At 32.8% G+C, this 27,579-nt stretch overlaps 1 protein-coding gene across 7 annotated transcripts in view; it reads right to left on the bottom strand.

Annotated features, from left to right (window-relative positions):
- The window catches only part of LOC134540557 (TGF-beta receptor type-1), a 107,452-nt gene that overhangs the window by 54,475 nt on the left and 25,398 nt on the right, over nt 1-27,579 (bottom strand). For 3 of the 7 annotated variants that reach the window (XM_063383389.1, XM_063383405.1, XM_063383382.1), the window contains exon 3: nt 6,018-6,175. In XM_063383389.1, the coding sequence (XP_063239459.1) occupies nt 6,018-6,175 (158 nt within the window). Of the gene's footprint in view, nt 1-2,150; nt 2,333-6,017; nt 6,176-8,126; nt 8,261-27,579 lie in introns of all 7 variants that reach the window. The other 4 variants (XM_063383420.1, XM_063383396.1, XM_063383413.1 and 1 more) reach the window with 2 other exon arrangements.

Here is a 27,579-nt window from a genome sequence, read left to right as displayed (position 1 = left end):
AAAAATTACAGTATGTACCTTAAAAAAAAGTGACTTTCCTGGTGGGCAGAGGTACAAAATTTTCATTAAAGAAATAATAGTACATTCAATATGTTTGAACACAATATGCTGGTTAAGGCAATGTCTAGTGATGAGCATCAAAGTGTTTTGTTTTCAAATTGAAAGTTGCAGAGTTAAAAGTACTAAAATGATTGAATTATATTATATTCACACCAGTTTGTTAAAGGTCTTTAATCCAGCATTATATGGTTCGGCACATTCAGTAATTAAACATCAATCGAGCTACTTGTATTCAGATTTTTTTTTCTTCAAGTGGATTCATTCTGTTGACTCTCACCACCAGGGTGCAGAACTGCGCTGCCTGTAGTTTCAGTTTTCTCAGGGTTATATTTTACATTTTCAAACTTGGTATTCCCAATAAACCAAATGGACATTCCACGATCCGGCAAAAATCGCTAATCTGGCATGGCCGTTGTCCCGAACACGCAAGATTAGACCTTTCACTGTTTGTGGTTTAAGTAATTTAAACGATTAACATGTAGAATATTAAGTACTTACAATGGAATCATTTTCCCTCACAGCAACAAACTCAGGAAAGAAGAAACAGTTGGCCACTTACAGGAGCGTACATAGAATTTCAGAATTTCATTTCAGGGGCAGGAGGAGGGAGATATAACCACTTTTTTCACTATTTACTTTTAAATTATTCTCATTGTTGGTTGGGAATGAAAGATTTTTTATAATTTCAGGGATAACCCCTTCCCTGCCTCCCCCCCCCCCCCCCCATTTCCCCTAAACAATCACCATTCTCGCTAAATGGTTTCAAATCATTCTATCTTCTCATGCTAAGGGAATTCAATCCAACCTGTATTAAGAGGTTTCAAACCAACCCAGCTTCTCACATCAAAGGGCTTCAAACCAACCTACATTTGGGTTTTAAAAAACCACTTCTCACACCAGGGGAATTCAAACCAACCTACCATAAAATTTAAAATCAACCAACCTTCTCACATCAACATACTTCAAACCCACTTAAATTTTGAGTTTTAAAAAAAATAAAAACCAACCTTCTCACAACAGGGAATTCAAACCTACCTACAATTTGGTTTCAAACAAATCTACATTAAGGGGTTTCAAACAAACCTATTTTATCACATAAATGTACTTCAAAACAACCTACAGTTGGGTTTCAAAAAAACCTATCTTTTCACACTAAGGGAATTCAACCCTACCTACATATAATTTCAAACCAACCTACATTCAGGGATTTTATAACCTACCGTCTCACATCAATGGATTACACACCATCCTACATTTGGATTTAAAAACAACCTAACTTCTCACATCAACAGGCTTCAAACCAACCTACAATTAGGTTTCAAAAAACTTAAATCCTCATACCAAGAGAATTCAAACCTATCTACAATTAGGTTTCAAACCAACTTACATTCCAGTGTTTCAAACCAACCTTACCTTCCCACAAACCAATGCACATTAGGGTTTCAAACCAACCTCCTAACTTATCCCCAAAGGTATAAAAATAAAAAGGTTATATTTATTGTACAAAAGAAAACAACTATTCTGCTAAAACATATTTTATACATACAATCCATGTTTGGGCACACACATTCATTTAATTTAACATATACTGCCAATCATAAAATTTCATTGAACTTTTAACAACAATACCCACAGGCAAACAAAAAAATGAAAGCAAATTAGTTACTAATGATGTGAGCACACTCAAGCAAGAACATTGATAAATGATGCTAAATTTACATTAAAGAAAAAGGTAATGATAGACTTTAATGTTGTATAATCACACCAATGAGTCCATTCAACTATCACTTGCCTTGCAAAACCCTATATATCACTGCTCTCTGCCCAGCTAATCTACTTCCGTCAGCAGTTAATTAACAAAAATTTGTTTGCACATATGAAAATACCTCAGTCACACAACAAACGTTTAGTAAAAAAGAACACGTATTTTTTTTCACCCCAGTACCAGATTCCTCCAATGCGGTGCAAGACAAAACGACACAAGCCCGACGTCCACAAGTCCGCGCAGACAATCCACAGGAAGGCTCCGAGGCGTTGTGAGGTCCGCAGGAGGGACCCTCTCGCTCCCCCCTCCCGAGCGGGCGTCTCACCTGTGACTGCAGCCATTGGCGGGAAGGTCGGCGACAAGTCACGGTTACAATAGTCGCGATCGTTACAGCACGCGACCACGTACAGACCGTACCTCTCAGAGCCGGCAAACACGTGGTCTGAGGGACTGCTCTGACACCACAGTGGGTAGTCAGGCGGAAAGAATGCCGACTTATGAAAACATCTAGAGAACATATTAGCAAATCAACAACCAAAGCAGGAACAAACTATGTTATTGGGATTCATGGGCTTGAGGAAGTTATATTATTAATATAGTGGAAACTACTGGTATGCAAAGATTAGATTTATACATGCTTAATCTACTGATCATGCATTACAAAAATTTGATATTCCTTAACACACACATTTGTGTATCATTATATTAAAGCAAAGTAACCTCTTTAGTGCAGATACACTTTGACTTTAAAAAAACTTAAATTTTTCTTTTAGCAGTTATTATTAAAGTTTTAATTTACAATCAATGAAATGAAAAATTTATTAAACAAGCATTTTCATAAACTGTTTGACAACTCTAGAAAAATCAATGCTAAAGACAAGATTTATCTGTTTTTTATTAACACCTTATGGACAAGTAACCATGACTAAATGCAATTTAATAAGTACAATATGCTAATTTAAATTCTGTATACTCCAAACATCATATTAACATATTATAATAATTTACCAAAAAAATATTTTGTAAAAATATAAATAGTAACCCAACTAAATAATTTAAGAGGTACAACAATCATAGTCCATCAAACTAATTAAACCTTTTCTAATATTATTATTTACAGAATGTTAACAGCACACAATGAAATAAACACATTGCTGTGTTTTCACTCACACTTACAGCAATGTTATCATCCTGACAGCATTAAATTTATCATTATTGCTGATAAATTTCTATCCTAATGCTAATACTTCTACACAATACAGTCATTCTGTTAGAAACAATGGGAAAAAAGTAATATTTTTTAACTTCTTGCTTAGCAGTGCACTACTGAAATACATTAATTCCTACCTATAACTTTGCATAGTACCCAAAATAACTTTCTCTAGTCCTCAATTATTTTCTTCCATTTCAAAACTCTCTTTAAATGAAACACTAAAATCAACTCCAATCAGGAAAGAATAGCCAAAAGTATTTAGGATACTTTAACATGTGTCTGCACTAACAAAAAGGCACTCAAAAAATTACATTATATGACCACTACTGTCCCATGCCAAAGAAACGTGCATCAAAATAAAAGGTCATAAATTACAGAAGGAAGGAACACAAGTATCAGAAACTAACTGCTTAGATACTGATTATATTGAGTAAAAGGTCATGCTGAAGTGGAAGAAATGAAATTAATTTTAGTAGAGAAAATGCTTACAATACACACATGTTTAAATTACTTCAATGAAAATCAAGGAATAGCACCTTACCATACATAAAACTTTCCCTATTCTTTACTTACTACCCCATTCATGTGAAGGCACCAATAACATGTAATATATTTAAATCATTGAAAACTTAAATTTCTTAAGCAGTTTTAAGTCAAAGAGTGTATTTATTATTTTTGACATAGTAAACCTGAGTTCAAAAACTTGCCAGCCATAAGTTTGATCTAAATAAAATGTCTAATGCTTAATTTTTTGCTTTGAAATGTTTCACTGTACTACCTAATATTACACACAAAATCTGTTTTAAGCAATATGTCCAATGTGGATGAAATCAAATATCAACCTGTATGACATTATTTTATAACTAACAATTGCAACTCTAATTTTAGTACAAAAATTTTAATAGCATATACAGTTTTAAACTGTAGATGTGTAATTCACAATGCTAAATGGAGTTAGTAAATAACAGAGAAAATGAAAGATATTCCTTAATGATTTTTACATGCACACTAATTTCAGTCACACAATAAACTTTCAAATGCTAAACTGAGGACTACTTACTTAAGTTTAGGAATAAAGTAACTGGTATCACACGAGACTTTAATGTAACAATTTAACTATCAAACAAATTTATTTTACGGTAAATGTAATACTGGTATTTAAAATTTATTCACAGTAAAATATTATATAACTCTAGAGACAAAAATTAAAAAAAGCACTTATTAACCTGAGTGAAATAGTGTATGTTGTACAGTTGTATATCCACTGTGCAACAAATGAACAAGAAATTTCTTATGGTAAAAAATATATTGAATAAAACATCAATAAATCTATATATATATATATATATATAAATAAATGTAAGCATGGTTTTTCCCTGCGTACCGCTAGAACACTGCAACCTACCCCCACAGCCTCATGGGAGTTATATGGTATGGTAGCCCTTCATTCCCCATCAAAAAAGTGGTTTCGGTTTGAAATTGCAGGGTTGGATTTGAAGATATAAATGTAAAATGTGACATTGCACCAATGTTCTTCTAGTGGGACTTCGGTGAAGCAGCTGGGAATCGAGTGCTGAAGTGGCCGAGACTGGCCAAAATGTTCCTGAATGTTCCACAATATTTTAGAATGTTTGAGAATGTTGCATAATGTTCCAGGGTGTTGTAGAAGCTTCTATAATGTTCTAGAATTTTCCAAAATATTCTACAATATTCCAGGATGTTTGAGAATGTTCTAAAATGTCCCAGAAGGTTCTGAAGCTTCAAAGGAACTTCCTTTTCTGGAACATTCTAGAAACCAGAAACGGAAGTCCAAAATTTTTGAAACATTCTTGAAAGTTCCATTATCCTGTTGTGGTGAGGATAAGTTTCAGCTCAGTAGGGTATACATAGGCGATGGCAAGACATATGCATCAGAATACTTTTGGAAATCAATTTGAGCGTATCAAGGAAAACAGAAAGTAACAAAGTTGATTAAATTTCAGTAAAAAAAATTTTTAACGTAATAAGTGAAAGTAAAATACTTAAGGTAATGTGATGGTGGGAGAGAGATGGTAATTGAGAGTGGTTGACCTCTGGCATTTTCATACGTTTTGACTGCATTGTTCTACAAAATGTTCAGAATCTTCTATAAAACCCAGTACAGCTGGGTATCCTCAGCTAGTATAGAAAATAAAAACTTGCTAATGTTCAATACCATACACACACACTCTGCAACCTCTATTTGTATTTTAAACTTTGAACAACTACAACATGCAGATAGAAAAGTAAAATTCACAATTAAAATTATAAATGTACTAAAGTTGACAGAAAACAAGAAATGCCACTAATAATATTATTACTTGTTTTAACAATTCGTTAATAACTAATAAACCATTACAAAAGACTTAACTTGAGCACAACATGCAGTAATCTTAGAAGTCTGCCCAAGCCACTTCTTACCATATGATACCTACCTCAAGTATCATAAAAATGCATCATGCTTTCTGGATCAACTCTACAGAACATAAATCGAACTTTAATGTAGTATCATCAGAAAGTGCACACAAAATTTCATCAATTTAAATAATTTGTGACACAAAATTTTAACCATTGGGTTGCAATAAGACATGCAGGGTAGTTTCAAATGTGAAACTAATGTGTAATGATTATTACACCTCTGCCCAGCACTGCCACGACAAAGGAAAAAAAGTATGTACTTAACATTAAATTTTTGCTAAATTTTGTTTTCCATAGAACTGGGACATGTGTGTATTCTACTGCGGAAACTTGCCACCACAACCACAGAATTATAAGGTGCTCAAGGCTTTTAAGTTAGCAGGTACATGACGACATAAGAGTTGCTAAAACTAAGTAAAATTTTAAATAGTGAGAAGCAGAAATGGAAACAAAAACAGGTGAGAACTATTCAAGATGGAACTGAAACACCACATGCGCTCCATGGAAGAGATAGCCACCACACTGCTGCGAACAAAAACCTACCTCCACGTAACCGTCTATCCGCTAACTGAGGACTCAAATCTTTATTGCACATGTCACGGTCCTTACAACACCAAACGACAAAAGTGTCGTTCACCGGATTGGCCGAATGGCATAAGATTGGATTTTCGGGCGGGTTCATTAGCATTTTGTCCAGGCACCTGTCATCGACACAAACACACAAAACAGACACAACACGGATTAGGATAAAGAGACTGGGAGAGAAATAATCAAATTCATGTCATGCATAAAAATGTACAAGGTCACCCTAGCGGAGGGTGGGCGGGGCCTAGCCAGTCCAACCATTCTTTTGTTCTAAAAAAAATCCATTTAAATTTGTGTTGAGGAAAAACATTTTCTACAAAAGGATGATATTTTTCTTTATGGAACACCACAAATTTCACAGGGACACAAACTTGAAGTTAGTAAAATTTAATAACACTACATTAGTAAAAGCATCAAATAAAGAATAGACGTTCGTCACTCATTACCATCAAGGGTATAAATAAATCACACTAGAATTTCACAGGAAAAACGTCTCCTCTTTATCTGAATTTGCGAGCTATCCTAGTTTACCCTACTCAACGGGTGCAGTTATGTTAGCTAAAGTTATAAACAAAATCAACAACACACTGTAAATCACTGATCAGTAAATACAAAACCCCACACTACATAGCACAAAATGTTGTCACATCGTAAACTTACATGCTCATAATCAACAGTTCAAAATTTAGGTGTTAATAACAACTGAACTTGCAAAATGTATTCATACAAGGTATAAAAATATGTGGCTGTAAGGTTTTCTGGCCCTAATTAGTTTAAGTAAAATTACAATTTATAACAGCATAATAACTACATTGGAACGCCCACAAATACATACTTGTAGGATTTTCATTTTAGAAATGGACAATAAAATAACTCTAATAAAAATTGCCACAGTAAATTATCAAAAAAAAAATTTCCAAAACTTACAAAAATAATGTAGGTACTTTGTACTTAATATAATACACCTAGACTTATGTAACACTAAATGAATACAATAAGATATTTAATTACGGTATATTGCAATTTCTTTAACAAAAAATAAAATTACAATTTTTTTTATTAGAAACACTTCTACAGTTAGTTAATTTACTAACTCTTTTAATTAAAATTATTTTAAAAAACCAAACATTCTAGTTTTTTTTTTCAGCAACACATATATTTTTTAAATACCTACTTATCTAGATGGTTTCTTTTACAGTAATATTACAAATAATGCTGAGAGTTATTTACAAATAAAATTTACTGGGATTAAAAAATGCGTAGAAGTTGGTGAGTTGGTTTCCAGGAGCTAACAACAGCTGCAACACACGCGCAAGTTAACGCCCAGACAAAAGAAGGTGAAAAAAACGGCAAAAAAACAACCAAAATATTAGTGTATTCACACTCGTTAGGAAAGCAGGCACCGGAGAGAAACAGAATCTTGCAGCATGGGAGCAGCAGCAGTGATGATTAAACATTAATTGTTTGAATAATTTTAGCACAACACAGTAACTGCTGTCTCTAAGAGGATCAGCACTGGCTCATTTGGCCAGGGTTCAGAAGCACAATGGTGGTCGACAAATATCACCAACTTTTAATTTTTTTCCAGGCAGAATATATTTTTTTTTGTTAAATTCATGGCGAATAAACATTTGTTTTGGATCTTACACCAAATAAAAATTGTAATATTTCAATATATACAGAAATTATTATCATAAATAATATGCTCTTTCAAAGTAAATTTACCTTAATTTTTTACAAAAAAAAATAATAATTTTTGAAAAATGTAATATGAAAAAAAACATTCTCCACAGTTATACTGAAAAATACTTTCATGATTCCGAAGAAATGGTGGTAAGAGTCAAGTTGTGAATGCTTTTTTAAGCTCAAAATAAAATTGGTGTAGCCTGCATTATTTGTGCACTACATGCAACCCCACTGTGATCTTGAAGGCTTGAGTCTCGTCCTTCGCAGCAAGTTTAACTATACCTCCGACGGGGCCCTGGAGTTTGATCATCACTGTCCCCCCTCCCCCACACTGAAGGCACGAGAGAGGATGGGTGAGGGGGGAATCCAAGCCCACCTTACCTGACAGGGGATTGGGGGGTAGCAGAGGTGGAGCGAGGTGAAAGTTGCAGAAACTGAAATTGCAGCACCGATTGTAATGAGCCTCACATGCTTTCGGTTTCTCCGGCGGGAAATAATTCTCCTTGTTGAGACACCTTCACAAAAAATGGGAGATAGAAAGTTTAGAATTTAAAAAAAAAAAAGTGTCTAAAGAACTCTGCAAAATACTTAAAATGCAGAATATTAACATGGAAATCAATTTTATTTAGCATGTTTAAACCAGCTTTTTTGCTTTACCTTCAATTTTCAAATTTAAAAAAAAATAATCATTTCCCCTAAGCCACTACAACATAAAAAATTTCTTAAATATATATTACTAACTGAAATGTGACACACCATTTTCATGATCTATCAACAGTAAATTTATGGCTGAATAAATTAAACATATTTATTAATAAGCATCCCTGTATTGTGCAGAGTACTTACGCATGTACGTAAAAATTATAATTTTAACTACAACACAACCGCTAATATATAACCACATAAATCAAAAAACCAAAAATATTAAATAAATAACAAAAGCTTTTATTTTAAACCTAAATAAAATAAAAATGTGATATAGAGAAATAAAAAAATTTGCACTAAAATAATAGGCCATTTTTAAATACACAAACATATTCAGGGACAACTAACAATGTCTGCCATGGATGTAGTGAAATTCTATAATAGTAGGCACTGTGATAAAATGAAATACATACTTATAATATTATTAGAAATAACATAAATTACTTTCATTTTTCAGATTTTGTGTCAAATAAATTTGAGTAAAATTTTTAAAACTTGCAAAAATATTGTGTCATGACCCTTTCAGCATGTTTTCTACCAGGAGGTGTGTAAATTAATTAGTACTCAGATACCTGAATATGCTGAATGTACACAGATTAATTTTAGGAATCTATTGCCACAATTTATTTGAAATGCCTTTGCTGAACATACATTAAAAACTGACCAGTTTTTTATGAGATAATATTTTCACTTGTCTAGTTATATTAATATTTGAATAATAACGTCAGTAATTTGCATTAACACTTCTAAAACACTGAGTTTTGGTTAGCTTCTACTATAAAGAAACTTTTGCAATATCACAGCTATGGTACGACCATTAATGAGACATCCAAAACTACCTCTAAGGATAACTGCACAAGAGTTCTAAACATACAACTTAACCACACATAGAGCAAAATGCTCACAAATAGAAACACATGTGGTCAGCATCCATAACACTATTTAAATTGTGTGTAAGAACAGTGTGATTAGTGTCACTAAGATTTGTGCTGAGAAATATGCAGCCATAGTCCATTCATAACTACTTTTCAATAAGTTACCCTTGTTAAAAACTGAACTTGTTTTGCAGCAAAGTTAAGAGGTTAAAAATTCTAACATGCAGGTACATACATGACCATGGTAATATTCATGGGGACCATACATATTTTTTTTTACCTGCGGGGCGACTTTGGGCACACATTTTTCGACATAAGACATGGTGAACAGCAAAGGTTGTGGAGATAACAGCAGAAAGAAGCTATGTGAGTACGAACACAAAGTTTTTCAGTAAACGTCGAGTATTGATGACATCTTGACAGTATAACTGTAACCTTTGAATATGAATGCACAATTTAAATGGTACTCGTCGCACTATTGCTATATATTCCTATGTGTGTATCAGTTGGTTGTATGAAGTAACTAAGAGGTTAGAGACGTAATCTAACTATAATAATAAGAAATAGTGTAGAATTTTGTAGCACAATTTTCTTTTGCTACAAATGAGTATGTTAAGGAGCCAAACTTACTAAAACTGAAGTTTAATGTACACAAAATTTGAGGTTAGGAACTGTAACTGTAGTAGTTTCGTTTCGTTAATCTATTGTTTCATGTTAGATATGGCAACGCACATGTTTAGCAACTGACGACAGCTGTCATGCCCATCCTGGTCCCTAGGCCCGCTGTTGACCATAGCCGTCTGGTCCTGGCATGAGTGTAACAGAGTGCTTTGAGTGGTGCTTCGAGTGGTGAACGCACCCGAGCGCGGCGGCTGGTGTGACGAACGATGGTGTCATTGGACCCGGACCGTGTACTGTCTCCCACACATCTCGTGCATCCCCCTCCCCTGCTTCCCGCTCGCCGTGCGCCGGTGTGTGGGAGTCAGTCGTAGCTCGCCTGTCATCCGCGACGGACGCGTCTGAGCGCTGCTCCGCGCTTCACCGCTAGAGAGTAGTGATTGGTTCGCAGTTTAGCAGCCAGTGCCTTAACGACATAGACCAAACTACGGACATGCATTCATTCTAAATGGCGTCTCAAGCGACCGACAGCTCGAGGGGTCGCTGTTATCCTGGCCCCATGTTGTAAGCCACAAGGTAAGAACCCATTTACTCCCTGAGTTTTAGGCTGGGCAGCGCCCTCATCATGACAGGGAATCACTCGCAACAGGATCACAGAGCCAGGTGTCATCACAACATTGACGACACAAAATTTTGTACACCAACTTGAATTGAAAAAATGTGAAATATATCAGCGAGTGTTTTAAACATTGTAAACAAGAAAATTAATTATTAAAAATAAGTATTTTACCTATTAGTAAAACAAATAGCCAAGTTTAACTGAAAAATAGTTCATTCAACAGCCACATTAACAATTCAGTGGTTGCTTTCCCTTAGACATAATTGATTGTTCACTGTGACTCACTTAAGTCTCATGGAGTATTACAAAATGCACACCGTATTTTGATTCAAAATCTTCAAATTTGGTACATGTTTCAGTAGTGCATGGAGAACACCGCATGTCTGTGCGAGTCTTTGTAACTTGGATCTAGTGACTACCACGAGTTTCCACTACTATGCTCATTGTATAGTATACCAGTTTATTGCTCAGCACTGTATGGTAACATCGTTATTAGGAGCATTCATAATGTCTCGTCACTAAAAATAATTTTGCATTTAATGGAAATGTGGTGTTCAGTAAACACTGATGACCGTAATGGTCTGTAGTTGAAGAGTTTTTCCATAGTCAGTTGTTTATGTGCGGACAAAGGAGTAAATAACATTAGTAAACTTAGTGTTGCATTTTGTGCAATACAGTAAAAATTAATGTTAAACAATTATCAAAAAAAAAGTCTTAACAAGAGATAAACTCAGTTTTGCATCATATTCACAGAATTTAAAAAGTAGTTATTTTGTTTTAAGCTATAATCCCTATGTTCAAAAATCCTTCAATAACAATTTATACGTAGTCCATAGAAACCTCTAATTTATAAGGGTACTTAAGGTGTATCGAGTACAGGCTCATACGGAGCACCAAGTATACGTATGTGCGAGACTGTGTCCACAAACTCAGCGTGGGATAGCCTTCACCCTGCCACAATGCCCCAATTTCACATCAGCGAGTTGCCGCCGACTTCACTCCACTTCACTCCGACGTGTAAACTTGTCAAGCCATGCTCCACAGTAATTCTGGTGCAGGGCTCCGAGTGTATGTATGGGAGTCGTGTTAAGGCTATAAGCACCCAGAGGCACATCACTGTGACTGGGTGTGACATTACAGAGACTATCCAAAATAAACTAGAATAATAAAGCATGAAATTCAGATATCATTAAAACCTTACTTTTAGCCCCCCCAAGGTGATTACAATGACACAGGTGGTAGCTATCTGTCCGCTCCAGGGCACAGGTGTGTGTGTGTGTGTGTGTGTGTGTGTGTACACAAGGGTAAATGTATACAACATCAGAAACCATTACTTGTAATTTTTTTCTTGTAATCAATTTAATACATTTAAAAAACAAAGTTATCATTACATTACACTAATTCATATATTTTTCATCAGTGCAATAATAATAATGTCATATCCATTTGCACATAGCATCTAAATATGTACTCCTTATGATTTTTTTTATGAGCTTTGACAATAAAGCAGACATACTTAACCTAGTAAGGATTTATGAAAGTACATACTGAGAATATCTTAAACCAACTATTGTCGCAGCACAAGAAATGCAACTACTGAGAAAGATGTATATGAATATCTATGAACTGAAAAGCTGTGCAGCTTAGTGAACGGAATGCAAAACACCAAAACACTATTCTTGTGATGAGCCCAGCCCCTGTAGTGAAAAATGCTTGAACCACTTAATGCTTCACAACAGCTCAACAAGCTTCCTGTGCAACCTTCCAAAAGAATTAAAACATTTACAAAAATATAGTAAAATCTACAAAACTTTTGCTTATAAGTTAGAAATATTCGTCTACTTTCTAACAAGAAACAGCTAAGAAAAAAAATGGGTGCGAGTACTTATGTACGCGCGTGAGAAGTTATACTTCTTTGGCATCATTAAAAAATAGTTTTTAATTGCATGCAAATAATTAATTACAATAAAATAATAAAAGGGCTGGAAAAAGATAGTCAACACAATCAATAAAGTTCAGTTTAAATTTGAAAAATTAAATAAATAAAATTAGAGAATAATAAATGTATATGACATAATTTGTACTAAATATTATAAGATTCTTAATTTTTAATATTTATATTATTGTTTAATATTTTAAAAGAAAATAAATAATTTTAATAATAAATTCAAAAATTTAATTTTATTTTATTCATTTTTTAAATATTTATTTTATTAGTTTAATATTCACTTTTCATTTTTATCAAAAAGTTTTCATTAAATATGTTCATTTATTTTTATAAATATTTATTATTTATTCTATTTAATAATAAATATTAAAAATTAATATTTTAATTTGATGTTTGATTTTAATTTTTATCACAAATTTTTTATTAAATGTTTTACTAAATTTATTTCTTTATTTTGTAAATATTAAATAACCAATAATAAATATTTAACATTAATAATTTAATAATATGTAGTATTAATTATATTAAATAATATTTTAATTTATATCAATAAATAATACATACGGATAGTTAACCTCAATTATATTGGAGCACTTGAAAAAGTATATATATAAGCACAATTTATTTTACTAATATTTACGAATAATAAATAATATTAATCAAAATATTAAATTTAAATCACTACTGAATATAATTTATTAGCACATATATAATTCACACTTGTATGAAACTAAAACACGTGTTGTGAATGTAGAAACTAGAAACATGTGGATAAATATTATAAATATGAAAACAGTGATCAGAGGCGACGAGCGTGCCAACATGCACGACTAATAGAGGTTCTATTTCTATTTTGTTGGTAGCTTTTTATTGAGACTTAATGAGCGGTTTAGCGGGAAGCTTCAACATGTTAATTTTGTGTTACAGTGATGTGCATGCATCTTAAAATTTCACTCTCATCATTTTTTCATAACGCACCTAAAGAAGTATAACTTCAAAAAAAAGGAAAAAAAATATATACCTACCGCTGAGTTTTAAAAACCCGGCCCTTCAGCATATTGACCGCGCAGTATAACCACTGCTCTGACAGAAGGTTACGAGGAAAATGTGTATTATATTTTATGTAATACCAAAATAATGTGGTTTTTTTTTACTTAAACCTTGGAATTTACTCTTTACTATAACTATTTTAGTTTACCAAAATAAATTCCATGGTAATTTGAATATCATAAAGTTTCATTTGGTACACCAATACATTTGGTATGTCCCCTAATGTGGGTTTATGTTCATGCACGTGGGTCCGCCATCTTCCTGTGATAATATCGTTGCATGGTGCGCGCGCATCTTAAAATTTAACTCCCATCATTCTTTCATAACGTGCCTAAAGAAGTATAACTTCAAAAAACTTGTTTAGAAAAATTACTGCTATATGAACCATAAAGAACTTCATTGACTCTGAAGTTTTTTAAATAGTTATGCTCAAGAATTTGCTTATAAATAAGAATACTGAAAACTGAAACATACTTTTGGCAGAAATCAAGCAATAACTGGCTTTTTTTTTCTGTACAAGAAATGTTAGTGCCTTTTATTTTGGTATGCTGCCTTTAATTTTATTTTTACTGAAAGTTAGCTTTTGGTGTGTAGGGCAATGCATGCACCTCCTGTACCAAAAGGATGAGGATAATATACAATGAAATCCTCTTAGAAAGTGTTCTGGATTTGGATAATTCTACACTTGGTTCACAAACAAAAAGTATGTTTACAAAAAGTTTTTTTCTGCTAATAAGCATGAATATTTTGACACTCAGAACTACCTAAAGAGGATTTCACTATGAATTCAAACCAACCTACCGCAGGAAGTCAATATTTATGTAAAAAGTGTTCATCACCTGCGTCTTTTGATTACATTATCAGTGTCCTGTATGAACAATGTCGTGAAAAACCATATAACCCACCATTCATGCTGGGATAAGGACACAAGATTTTTGAGAAAAAGTTTAACTTAGATATTACAATTAACCAGAAGGAAGAATCAACAACATACTAAGAATTACAAGCAAAACTAACTTGGGCTAAGCTGTAAGACTCCACACAGTACCTGAAAGGCAGCCACATGTTACTCTGACACTCCAGGTGACAACAAAATCCAACATATAGGCTATACAACTTTTTAATATTCACCTGCAACTTAAATTGACCACGTGAAATATTTATAAAATTTTGAAAACCTCAGTTGTGGAAATATAATGCAGATGTAATATTTTTCATTTTCTTTTAAATATCAGAAGGAAATATATTCCCCTAAACCCCCTCAACCCAACCTCACACAATTTCTTGTGCTACGGATGTAGAGTATTACTGTATAAATATACTACCTTGATTACATTGGCAATTATATAGTTTTGATTCATACTGTAGAATACACCTTTCAATTTCCTTTACTGTAGAATACACTTTCAATTTCCTTTCAAAACTTTTCTTTAAATAGATTTTGTGTAGTTTAGCTCCCAAAGAACATATACCTTCCTGGTACGTAGAGTCATGCTATGGCCCTCAAATGCTTTTAACTGTCATGAAAGTTTAGTAAAATATGTATCTACGTAAACATGTGCTCAAATTGCATTTTAAATAAGAAGTAAACTAAAGCAAAAATTATCTAGCATATAGCAAAGAAGAAGGAAGATCAAATTTGATTTGAAAATAAGATATATTTTTATTAATTCTAAATTTCATGTGTTTGTTTGAAACTATAAACAGTAAATCAAACATTAAAATAATAAAATAGTTTTAAGAATGCTAGTGATAAAATATTTTAATCACAGGAAAAAACATACACAGGATAAAACATATAGGCCTACGAATATTAATAAAATTATACAAAAAACTGCAAAATCCTAAATAAACACCCATAAATAAAATTTAAGAAACAGTAATGTCAATACTTGTGAAGTGGTTCGTTTCACCTCAGCTTTCAACAGAAGTTCAGCTTTGGGTGCTTCAAGATAAAATTATATTTTTTCCAACATTTCAGATGTGTGTGTAAGGACCTATGTCCTAAATTTAGTCCATAAACATCCTGTACTCATACTGTTGTGAGAACTAGTAAAATATTTTACGAAAAAATGCAGGTTTTTTTATAATTAAAGCACCTTTATTAGTAAATGATTATTATTTACTTTTTTGAAATTATGTTAAATTATGTTATATTCTGCATTGGCAATAAAATTTAAAACTTTCCATATTTCCTCGAAAAAAGTAACGCAGAATTCAGATAAGAGGTCAATGAACAACTGTTTCATTAAAAATAACATTTTTAATACAATGCATATTTTGTCCAATCACAAACCTCTTGTGAGAGAACATTTCAGCAATAATTACAAAAATAAACCTAATTCGTTCTTCAATAACAAAAGATTATAAAAAGCCTGCTGGATTAAATTCTTCCTCAAAACAATTTACTGTTACATTATATGATGAAAATTTTTAACCAGCCAAATACACTGCTGAAAATACATTGCAAGAGTGAAAATTTAACTTTAGCAATAAAACATTTTCTGGTTAAAATTAATTAATTCAGACCCCCACTCCAGATTTAAAGAAACTAACACACTGCTTTTAATTCAAGTGCTTTTAAATTGAAAAGTATATTCAAGTTACTTTTAAACAAGTTGGTTAAACATTTTAAGTCTCAGCATGATTTGTATCCAGAATTTTAATAGAAAACAATATTACAATCCTTAGGTAAAAACAAAAACACAATATTACTTATGAAACTTTCAGTTACTGTGTGGAACATAACAAATGTCAAGAAAGAAAAAATTTTAGCAACAGCAAAACAAGTAGCGATCACAAAATTATTTAGTTGCCTATGACACACACAAAACATTTGATAAGTAACAGTATGCTTTAATTATATTAAAATTTGTAAAGTAACAAAGAAGTCTTTAATTATTTTATACTGAAAAATTATAAAAGACTGGCTAAACCCCAATTTCACCCTCAAACAATAAAAATGCAAAGATTTTTCTTTCTAGCATTAAAACCTTAGAATTACTTTTATACATTAAAAAAACACTAAACATTGTCTTTCATTGGCACAAATAGTTGGTAAAATAATATTCAAATACATAGATCTAATAATAGTAAATAATTTTTGTTATCAAGTTATCCCAACATTTGTTTTAACTACAATAACTGTGCAGATATTATTTTTTTACAATACAAAAAAAAAAGCAAATTGGACAAGATAAGTAGAGAATTTTAATTGATTTTTCAAGCTCAATAGTTATATTACAAAGAATGAATTTGTGTCATGCTTTCGATATCTAAAATTTTCAGGCTGCACAAACAATCAATGAAGCCAATGAAGTCCATCTCAAACAGAAGAGAAAGCATTTTTTGGAGTTCGACAGAGGAGAGGTCTTTTCCAGAATTTAAGCTCTCATTGGGGAGAAGGATTCATGGGGTCATTCAAAAATAAACATTAACAAAAGGAAAAACATTATTTATTAAAAAAAATTATTTATTTTAATCCCTTCAAAATTAAGGGCAGCTGCCCCCCCCCCCCCCTTGGATATGCCCATGAATGATGCTATGTACGATCAAACATATACAATTCCCTGAAAAATATAATTTATAACATAAAAAATCATAAACTTTTATTTAAAAATCACCATACAACTCATTAACTCAGGTGATTGCAGTTGTAAAACCACTGATATTGAAAAAAAAAATCTTAAAAGTTTAATCCTGTTAAGCGATTTCTAACAGGAGTTAACCATTTCTGCTTTATAGGAGCTTAACACTTGAGCCAATAATTTAGTTGGAAAAAAAAAACGTTTGAGGATCAAATGAAGTAAATTATCAAACACTAAGCTATAGTAAAATTTACATGATAAACATTTTTTTTTTCTGAACTGAGTCGGGAAACTGAATTTTCTTGCAATGGCAACAAGGAACAGAAGGGAGGCTGTTATTTGTGGGAACTTACAACAGCAACTGACCAGCCACGAGCAGTGGCGTATGAACTGCACGTCGAGTCTTGTACATGCAACATTCTGATTCTCGTTATTGCGAAAAAGTCTCTTCTGCTTCTTAAAAACATATTTCTTATGAAATATACATAATCTAATAATTAATTATAAGCACCACACTGGGTGGTGTTTCTTTATGATCGATGGCAACAAGGTATTAACTAAAAAATTTGCAGATAGCTGATGATTAATCCCTTCAATATTAGGCTGGCTATGGCCCTAAAATATTTCACTATGAATTTATACATTTTTAGCTTTACTTCCCACTTACAGCTTACAACAGGCATTAATACACTGTTAAAAGATAAAAACAACAGGAATTGCTAAATAAAAAAAAATTAAAATTAAAAGTGATAAAGTATTTTAACTGTAAGAATCCAAAACCCAACTAAAAATATGAAGGAGCATAGTATAAAATTGAAATTTAAAAAGAACCTATTCCATATAAATAAAAGAAAGAAATTCAGGGCTTTCGTCCAATCACACAAAGAATTTTTAATTTTCCTGAAAAACACAAATGGCGAAGAACGTTCTGAAGACACTATTTCTCAAGTCAAATTCACCATTAAACTTCACGTTCCATCCGATTTCAAAAGGCCATGACACAGTTCACATTTAGCACTAACAACACTTATAGGCTTTCCCAACTGAAGTTAAATTAATTTAGTTTAGACACCATTCATGTTTTATTGTATCATTGTCATTTTAAGTTTGTTCACATTGAACTTGAACTTAAAAAAAATTACATTTTACGTTCTTTGAATGGTTCTTGCATTCGGGAAGACTGATATTAAAGATTTTTTTGTACGTTAGCCATTGCTGGTCATACTGTGTCTCATAAAGAAACCTCAATCACAGACAAAAAAACATGATTGCACAAACACACATTGATTGAATCTGGCTTTTTTTTTTTGTGTGTTTACATATTCATTTTTTTGGTGTCCTTTTTGAGGTTCCTTATGACAGACAGTGTAACCAGCAATGGGAAGGGACAAGATTTTATGGTTTTATTTTTAGACTAGTTTTGTTTTTGAAACCGGAGATGAGTGTTATTGTTTTAATTTTTATTAATTCTTTTTATTCATAAATATAGCACGCTATTACAAAAATATTACAATTAAATCTCTCATGATACTTATTTCACCAAAACAGTTTAATTTTGACTGATACATTATAAATAATTTTAAAATTTAATAATTTCTAATATATAATCATGACTTACTACTCTAATTGTTCTAATATAGTGTATTATCTTGCATTTTGATGTTATATGTTGTATTGACAAGCTTTTTGGGGTTATTTTGGTTTTGTTGCAATGACGTAAGTGAAAAAAAAATTTTAAAACTAATACAGTTTACATGTTTTCTCCTCATAAGTTGAGTCCTTGAGGGTCTTGATCGCCAACGCTTTACGTTGATTGAGTTGAAGGTCACAAGTTTGATTCCAACATACCTGCATGACTCAAATTTATGATCACTGAGTCTGTAATCAAAAGGCTTAAAGCCCGCTACACACTTGGGGGTCCCATCCCCTCAAAGAGCCCATCCAGTCAGGGGTGTGGTTATTTTTGTGAGGTGGGATGATAAGAACAACACTCGCTGATGCTCTAGCGCGGTATCGCCTCTAAGCGCAAGGCTGTGGATTGGCGCACAGTCTTCTATTACTGCAAAAGCCAACCATGAGATTTGAGCAGTGGTCATAACATATGGTGGAGAAATTAAGATAACGATGTAGTGCATTCAAGAATCTGTATCAAGTATTTCATGACTAAAAATTAGTTTGAAAACATGTGTTTTGGCCATTTTCACTCTTTTAAAAATACTTGTTTATTAACTAAATACGGAGATAGAACTATTCATCCGCTCTCACTGTATTCTTCAATGATTTTTGTACACAGACCTCTCACGGATATCACAAAGCAGTTTTCAAATTGCGTGGATTCTTCTGAAGCTCTGCACACCACACATGTGCCCAGGTAAGTGCGACTGTTAAGCCTCTGAGCATAACTGTACGAAATAAAACCCTATAAAATTAAATCCTTCTAAGAACAGCAATTGAAAGCTATAAATAACAGAATTAAAATTTGTAAAATGCCAAATATGATGGTTATTTTTAGACTAACCTGCTGGCATTAGTAATTGAATGCCCTGATTGATTTCCTCAACTGTTGCACATTTTGCCTAAATGTTCAGTATAGTCTGAATTTTTACTGCAAATACTATGACAGAGTTTGTGCATTGGCATTAAAAGTTAAATGCTTGCAATTTGTAATCAGAAAATTAATTTTTAAAACAGTTTTCATTATGAGCAGTCACTCCTTAGCTGATATTTTCCAATCCAAACAAAATAACATATAAAATGATTTCAAACAATTTTAATGGGACAGATTCTTGCTACCCATCTGCTAACATGGGATGCTGTTTAGTGTAAGAGATGTTTGATACTTATTTAGGCCAGAGGCATATTGAGTTCATTTAAATATTTAGGTAGTAATAGTTTTCAATATTTATACTTTTAGTAAGAATGACTGATTGTTAGGCCTGGGGCACATTACTTAATTAAAACAGTTTTAAATATTTATAAATATAGTTTTTCTCTAGTTCCAATGGCTACGGAGATAAAAAACCGTGAATGTTGGGTAAGTTTTGTAAACTTGATGGTTTTACAAATATCCTGTCGAATAACACCATTTATTGATAACTTTATTTATATAATTACTATGAACACAAGAGTATTATTTCATATACAAAAGGAAACTACGAGTAAAAATAGAATATTAAACTTGCATTGATTGAGTTGTACATGATTGACACATTTTTTAACATTAAACTATACTAAATGTAAAAATGTAAATGAAGTAAAAATTAGTTTTCACTCTTTGCACTATAATTCTTTTTGCTGGAATTGAAGTATGTTGTCCTTTTTCTTGATCACAAAGACCTGTCGTTGTTAACCTCGTCATAATGCTTGCTTGCACTTGGTGATAACTTCTCAGTGTGTGCACTGGACAAGCAGAACTAGAGGGAGGAAATTGAGTCTAATTAAAAGTAAACTTCTTTACAGCTCTTCACCTCAGTTCATTCATGTAAGTGTAGACATTACCTACATACAGTGCTACAAGATAATGTTCAGTGGCTTTGATGGGATTGTCTTTGCTCATGTTCGGATGTTGGAATACACAAAGTAGTGGGTGTTGAAGGGTTTTACAAAACTTCAACTTGCCTTTACTAAAGACTGCCGGTGTGGTATCACGGCCACTAACAGCATGAAGAAATAGGACGTGTTCAACAACTGTGCTGTATTTGAAGCTTTTGTTTGAATACACAACATTTTGGTATCTAACTCTCCCACTTTTTTTTAAATAGATTTTGTGGCTATCAGAACACGAACATTAATGCTGACAGCATCATATTTCGGAGAAAAATATAAAGCTAGCTGTATTCAAAATTATAAAGCCTGCATACTCAGGGACCTGATTTGCAGTCATTTCTGCCCTTTTGAATTCCAATATCAGCATGGAAATAAAAAATGGTTTGTTCCTTTCATTTCCCAACTAAGTTACTTTAGAGCAATGGCAGAGCATCGTTTCACAAAAAAATATTTTAGAAGAGAAATTTATTTTCCCATGCCTAGCGCTTTATGTACTATTGTGCCTCTTCGCTCACAGAGACATTAACGATTAACCGTCAAACATGATGATGGCATTTAGTCCATGATGTTTCTATTGGACATGGTTGCAAATGATTAAAAAAAAAGGTATCCCCATGATCCCACTCACTATATCTATGAAATAACCCCCATATACTACCTGCAGAAAATAACCCTCATCTACTACCTGTATTATGTATGCTCTTCCAGCATTGAAAAATTTCTGGAAGAGGGGTGAAAGCTAAGTAGAGCTTCGTACTTTTAGCACAAGTACTTTTAGCATATCACCTATCTATAACAGTGACAGTATTCCATAAGCTCTACATCTAATTACTTATCTATAAACATTCTGTGAAATAACATAAGAGGCTCAATAGCCACTTTACCCTCCTTAATTTTCATACAGTTAGTCATACTAGCACGAGATACAACAGCATTCTTGCTTTAGAAATGGATATTTTCTAAATTATTAACTTGTTATCTCCAATCATTCTACTGTTGGGTGCAATGATATTGGGAATGTTCGCAAAGAAAAAGCATGCGGGTAACCAGTCAATGAGGTTTTAGGCGTTCTGGCTGTCTCTGTCAATTCTGAAGGGTCTCATTTCAATGTGTTGTTTCCATGTTGCTGATATACTTTCGCAGCAATTTTCAATCTTTTCACAAACATCCTGTAAGCAAACAATACCCAGAGTCCAGAGAAGAAGAACACTGCCTGTAATCCCACATCCTTGAATCAAGCCTCCTGAAATTTCATGGATTTCATAAGTGATTGTGCAGTAATCATTTCTGACCATGCTCCTGATCAAATTTATCTGTGCATTTGATCGTGAAATGTCCTTTACAGGTGAATTTCTGAAACTCAGGTGGATCCATCTCCCCTTCCAATATGAACACGTAAAGTGTGGAGATTTTGCATGGTTGAAATGTCCATCAGCACAAAAGTATAGAAGCATGTTTCAAATGGTGTTTAAACATAAGAGCCGGTCACTCTTGCACTCTGCTTCTATGAATTTTTGTATAAATTTAGTCATTTTAATATATTGCGCACAGTTTTGAAGTTAGTCCATTCATTTCTTCAATCAGTTTTGCTCCAACCCCTTGAAAAATTGCATTATCTTGAGCAGTTACTACAACACATCTGTTCATATCTGCAACTAAGTCATTCCGTGAAGTAAGCTTTTCACTAGTTAATTCAAGGGTAACAGAACTCAATCTTGCCAAAGTCTGATTAGCCAACACATGACCTCTGAAAGCACGTTAGGTAGGCATGTCCAGACGAAAGTTTACCAATGCTGTTTTTTGCAAACTCAGTCAAGCCAATTACAGCCATTACATATTCAATACATCCCATAAAATACATGAAGAGGTGAAATCCTCCGAGCCTCACAACAATCCTATTCAAGTTCGAATCACTTTCAACTGTATCACAGTCTTTTACGTACAATGGTTGGTCTAATTTAATGAATCAGGTTTGCTGCTGAAGAGACCCATAATTTTCTAAAGTTACACACTCTGAGGCAAGCACTGTCATATTTACTTGGGTAGGAATTAACAAATAACAGGCGCAATATTCTTGACCTTTCTACATGCAAATCAGCTGTGGCCTCCTCCATATAACCACTTCACCCAGCCAGGCAAGGGAATCCAAGCCATTTTCCATACAGCCATACAATATCAGATGGAGATGGCAAGATTACCCCTAACAAGGGATTAAATATTGTAGGTTTTGAATAGGACTATTCTTCAAACCCATTATGTTTTGGCATGAAGAAAATTGTCAAAGGAACAGCAAGAGATTTTTTCAAGATCGTGGCATATGCACAGAAGCGATAAAGTTGAAAACTTGGATTTTATATTATAAAACTGGGTATTACAACATATCAACAAATTAGATCTACTGGATATTTTACAAGTTCAATATCTTTTTAGACTAATATGGCTAAATAGTTTTTTAAAAAAAAAAAAATTGTCAATCATGTATAATTAAATCAGTTTATGTTTAATATTGTGTTTGTACATGAAGTTTCCAATCGCATTTGTAATCCCACTGAGAGTAAATATTTATTATACAAAAAGTGGTCAATACATGTTGTTTGACAGGATTTGTGAAAAACCATCATGTTTACATAACTTACCCAACATTCACGACTTCCTATCTCCGCAGCCATTTGAGCTAGAAAAAAGATTATAATTATAAGTATTGTACATAATTAATTAGTCTACATTAAAGGAATGAGTGAAAATTTACTTAGATACCATAGATAAAATATTTTAGGAAAACTAAAATAACTCATAATTTTGGTGGTTTTTCCAAGATGACGGCATGCACACGGGCACACCGAGGTCGAAAACTTCACTTTTATATAAGGTAATTGGACATTATATAACATCAAAAAATCATAACTACTAGACCTTTTGCACACTCAAGCCTTTTTAGGGCTCCTATGCCTGGATTATATAAAGATACAGAATATGTTTTTCCACATGGCTGGATGGTTACAAAAAAAGGTTCTTTTAATGTGCTGCAAGGAAACTAAGGCAATTTTAAAATAATTCTGCTATTCTTACTATTAAGTTTTTTCATTAAAATCCAAGAGATTTATAAGTCATGGGTCGAATCCACTCTGTCTATCAGATTTTCAATTTTGGTTCTTAAAAGAATACATTTAATTTAAATATAAATCACAAGTCAGTCAGGAATATAACACAAAAAATTAAGTTTTAAATAATCATTCAACCTTTTATTTTAATCTATAAAAAAACCTATTTACGTGTTTAGGGTGTAAAATATTCAAAAATATTCCCATAGTCCTAAACAAACATTCCCAGAGTATTTGAACTGGTGGAAAATAAAACCACTTCTTTGATACCTTCTGTAGAGATAAATAATCTAGTCCTAGTCAACTACACAAGTGCTAGTTTATGAATATTTACAAAATTACATTCCACAAATATTTTTCTTTAAATCTCTTTCCTAGAGTTTGATGGTATGTTGAGAACATAGTTTATAATAGCAAAATTCCACAGGAAATTTTACAGTTAAGTAAATTGGAACAAAAATATGGCATTAAAGTACAACAATTTTTGTATCTTCTGCTGCAGACACCATGGTTTAATACCACCCACATCAAAATGTCTGCACCTTTTATCTAAATGGGAAGTTACTGCAACTTTTTGTCCCATGAGACTAAGCAGTCTAAGAAGATTAAGCTTTTCCAGCAAAACAGCAGAGTTGCAACACCGCTGTTAACCGACTCCATTATGCATGGTTTGTATCTACTTTTCCATGGTGATGACTTCATGTGAACAGTCTATATGTATGTGTTCCAAATGGTCCCACTACTAATTAATGTGACCCCTGTTTCAAAAAAAAAAATTTAAGTTAAGTTCATATAAAAACAGAACTATCAAATCTAAAACCACTATTAACCAACACCATGAGTTATTTTTACAAACATAAAAATATTGCCTGTTTGTATAATCTTTGTTTACCTTCTTTAGCTAAGTGGTAGATAAGATTAAGTTTAATTCGTTGTTTTTTTTTCAAACTTTAAAATGATTCTGACTAATCAACTAATGAAAGAGTTCCACTATAGATAAGATCGCAACCTAAACACAGAAGGTCAGCGAAACCTATTCTACACAATACCTACATTAACGCTCTGAATGACCCATACGTGGCCACAGAATTTATATGAAGGCAAAGAAAGAACACATTACGTTCACATTACAGCATATACAGTCATGGAAATCACCAGCACAGGGTGTCTACAAATATCTGTGAAACTATTTCAGAACGTGTCAAAGTTCTACTAAAAATTGTTCTACTTTTATTTAAGGGTAATTTTTAAATATGTAAAACTACCACAAATTTTAGAAAATATAATTAGAAAGTTTCTATAATTTGCAGGAACATACCGATCTTTAAGTTAGAAAGCTAAAACCTTTTTCACAGATAATTTAAGTGTACATGATTTAAGTGTACATGCTCCAACTATTAATATTTAAAATGTGACTATAAACTGAAGTAAAAGTCAAAAATAAAATGTGAGTTAGCAAAAGGCTGCTGGAAATTGAAGTTGTGAGACTTCCTGCACCATTGCTGTATATTTAGGGACTTAAGTTACCTTCCTTTTTCATGAATTTCAGACTTGTGACCTGCAGACGTCCTGAGCATCTAGATGCTAGATGCAGTCAAAACCATTCAATTTTTTGTGCCAACACAACAAAACTGATTAGGTAAAACTACACAAAAGATACTAGGCTACATATTGCTTAAATTCACGCACACAGTCGTGAAAAGTATGTATTACACGTAGAGCTAAGACTCCCTAAGAAGGAAAATATGGTACAATAAGCAATAGCAGAATAAATATTTAAAAAATGCTTAGACGTTCCAGAAGGATTATTAAGGCTGTAACAGCCAATTTTGAATGTACGGTTTCTTTAGCAAGTAAACTTAAACCCTGTCTCCTTTAATTTAGTGTGATAGGATTTTGGCTCTTATGTCTGACACCAACAGAGTAAACTCTGAAAGGAAAGAGATGGGGAAGGCGGAGGTATGAGGTTTGAGACAAGTCAGGACCTTAGTGGGCAGAATTCAGATTTCGCACTTATTGTTTAAGAATTTGCCATAGTCTGGAGTCATGAGATATACTAAAAAACTAGTCCATGTCTGTTCTGTTCCATAAACACGTTATTTATTTCCTTGACACAGATCGGCCCTTTAGAGCTTTGGTTGCTGGTAGCTCTCACTGTCTCTCCCTTCGAACCAAAGACCTCCAGCATGCGCAACCAAGTGCAGTACATCCTGAGAATTATCCAGTAGGCAACTCGCTACACTTATTGACAACTATCTTTCTACTATACAAGTAAATATTCAGTGCGTTTCGGTATAACTATTATTACTCTCACTCTCATTAAAACATAACTCCATCCACAGACATCCAACAGTAAGTCTTGACAGTAAATCAGTTAGTCCTTTAGTCACCTCTCGTGCATGCACGCTGCAAGTCAGCGAGAGTCCTGCACAATTTTCAGCAGATGCTGACTGACACAACACGCCTCTCGCAGTGGAAGGCCGGGGTGGCAAACTCCGAGCAGGAACAGGCAAACACACACTCCCGCACCACGCATTGCCTTATAATAATTCCAATACTAATTTAAATTTCCCTTACAAATAAATGTAACAAATTAAAATTTAACATTACACCATTCTAAAGGCTTAAGGTTATTTATTGGTTTCTTAGCTAGCAGTTCCTGGTAGCGTTCGCAGCAAAAATGGTGTTTCTAAACTTTCTAACACAGGTTTTGCTAGAAAAGGATGGTTCTTAAATAAAATGTGATGATGTTTTTTTCATCCACTCTATTTTTACAGAGCAACATAATCATCTAATAGGAATAGTGTTCGTAAATCAACTCGTAGCTTAAAAACTGTAACTGAAGAGATTCCTGACAGGTGTTATCAGGGTTCTAATATAAAATTGAATGTGATACCTTCCTCAAAGTAAGTTAAATATCAGTTTTTTAAGTCTAAATATTTTGTACAAATAAAAGTTTGTAATTTAACTAAGTAACAGCTAACTTAATGATCACAGTCGGTAAGAGGAAAAAACTAAAAAATAGAGTAATACCGGTCAGCTACAAGATTTTTATGGGAAAACATGGCAATGTTGTCACACCAATCCAATAAATGTTATTGAAAAAATGTTATCAATAAAAATGTATGATACAAACATTGTTACAACAAATACAACTTTGTTTCCTTTAAGAAAAATCAGTTTTTAAACATTTTAAAAAAATACAGTAAAAATTAACTTCTAGTGCTTTAAATTGAAATATTTGTGTATAAAATATTAAAGTCAGTGTTGCTAATATTAACAATTTCATTATTTTTTAAATGTTTGGCTGAAAAATTGTTTTGCATTGGAATTCCAACTATGATTTTGTAGCTAATTATACAGTCTTTGGTAAGTCAATTTTCCAGCTCATACTCCATCTTTTCTTTCCATAAATTCCTAATGCTGGACAAGGATTGTAGCTGTCTTCCTTGAATTTGTCCAAACTGACCCTGCCTAAAGTGGACACACAAGTTCCAATGCTTGTTATCTTTAAAAGATTTGTGCAATGGGAGTGCATGACTTGATGTAAGTTTTTGGACATACGCCATTGCTAAGAACTTTTTCTGTTGAAGAAAAACTAATAAATAAAATAAATAAATAAAAATAAAAATAAAAATACTCAAAAAAAGATACAAAAAACACACAAAATTAAGCAAACAATTGCTGTTGTCAACAAGGATATGAACACCACAAAATATTCCGAAACAGGAATATGGTCAGCAAACAAAGAAAAAACAAAGAAAAATGTACTAAGAGAACGAAAA

Source organism: Bacillus rossius, chromosome 1, assembly GCF_032445375.1.
Source record: "Bacillus rossius redtenbacheri isolate Brsri chromosome 1, Brsri_v3, whole genome shotgun sequence".
Classification (NCBI taxonomy): Eukaryota; Metazoa; Arthropoda; class Insecta; order Phasmatodea; family Bacillidae; genus Bacillus; species Bacillus rossius.
Note: the sequence above shows the minus strand (reverse complement) of the source record. Positions and strands in the feature narration are given on the sequence as shown.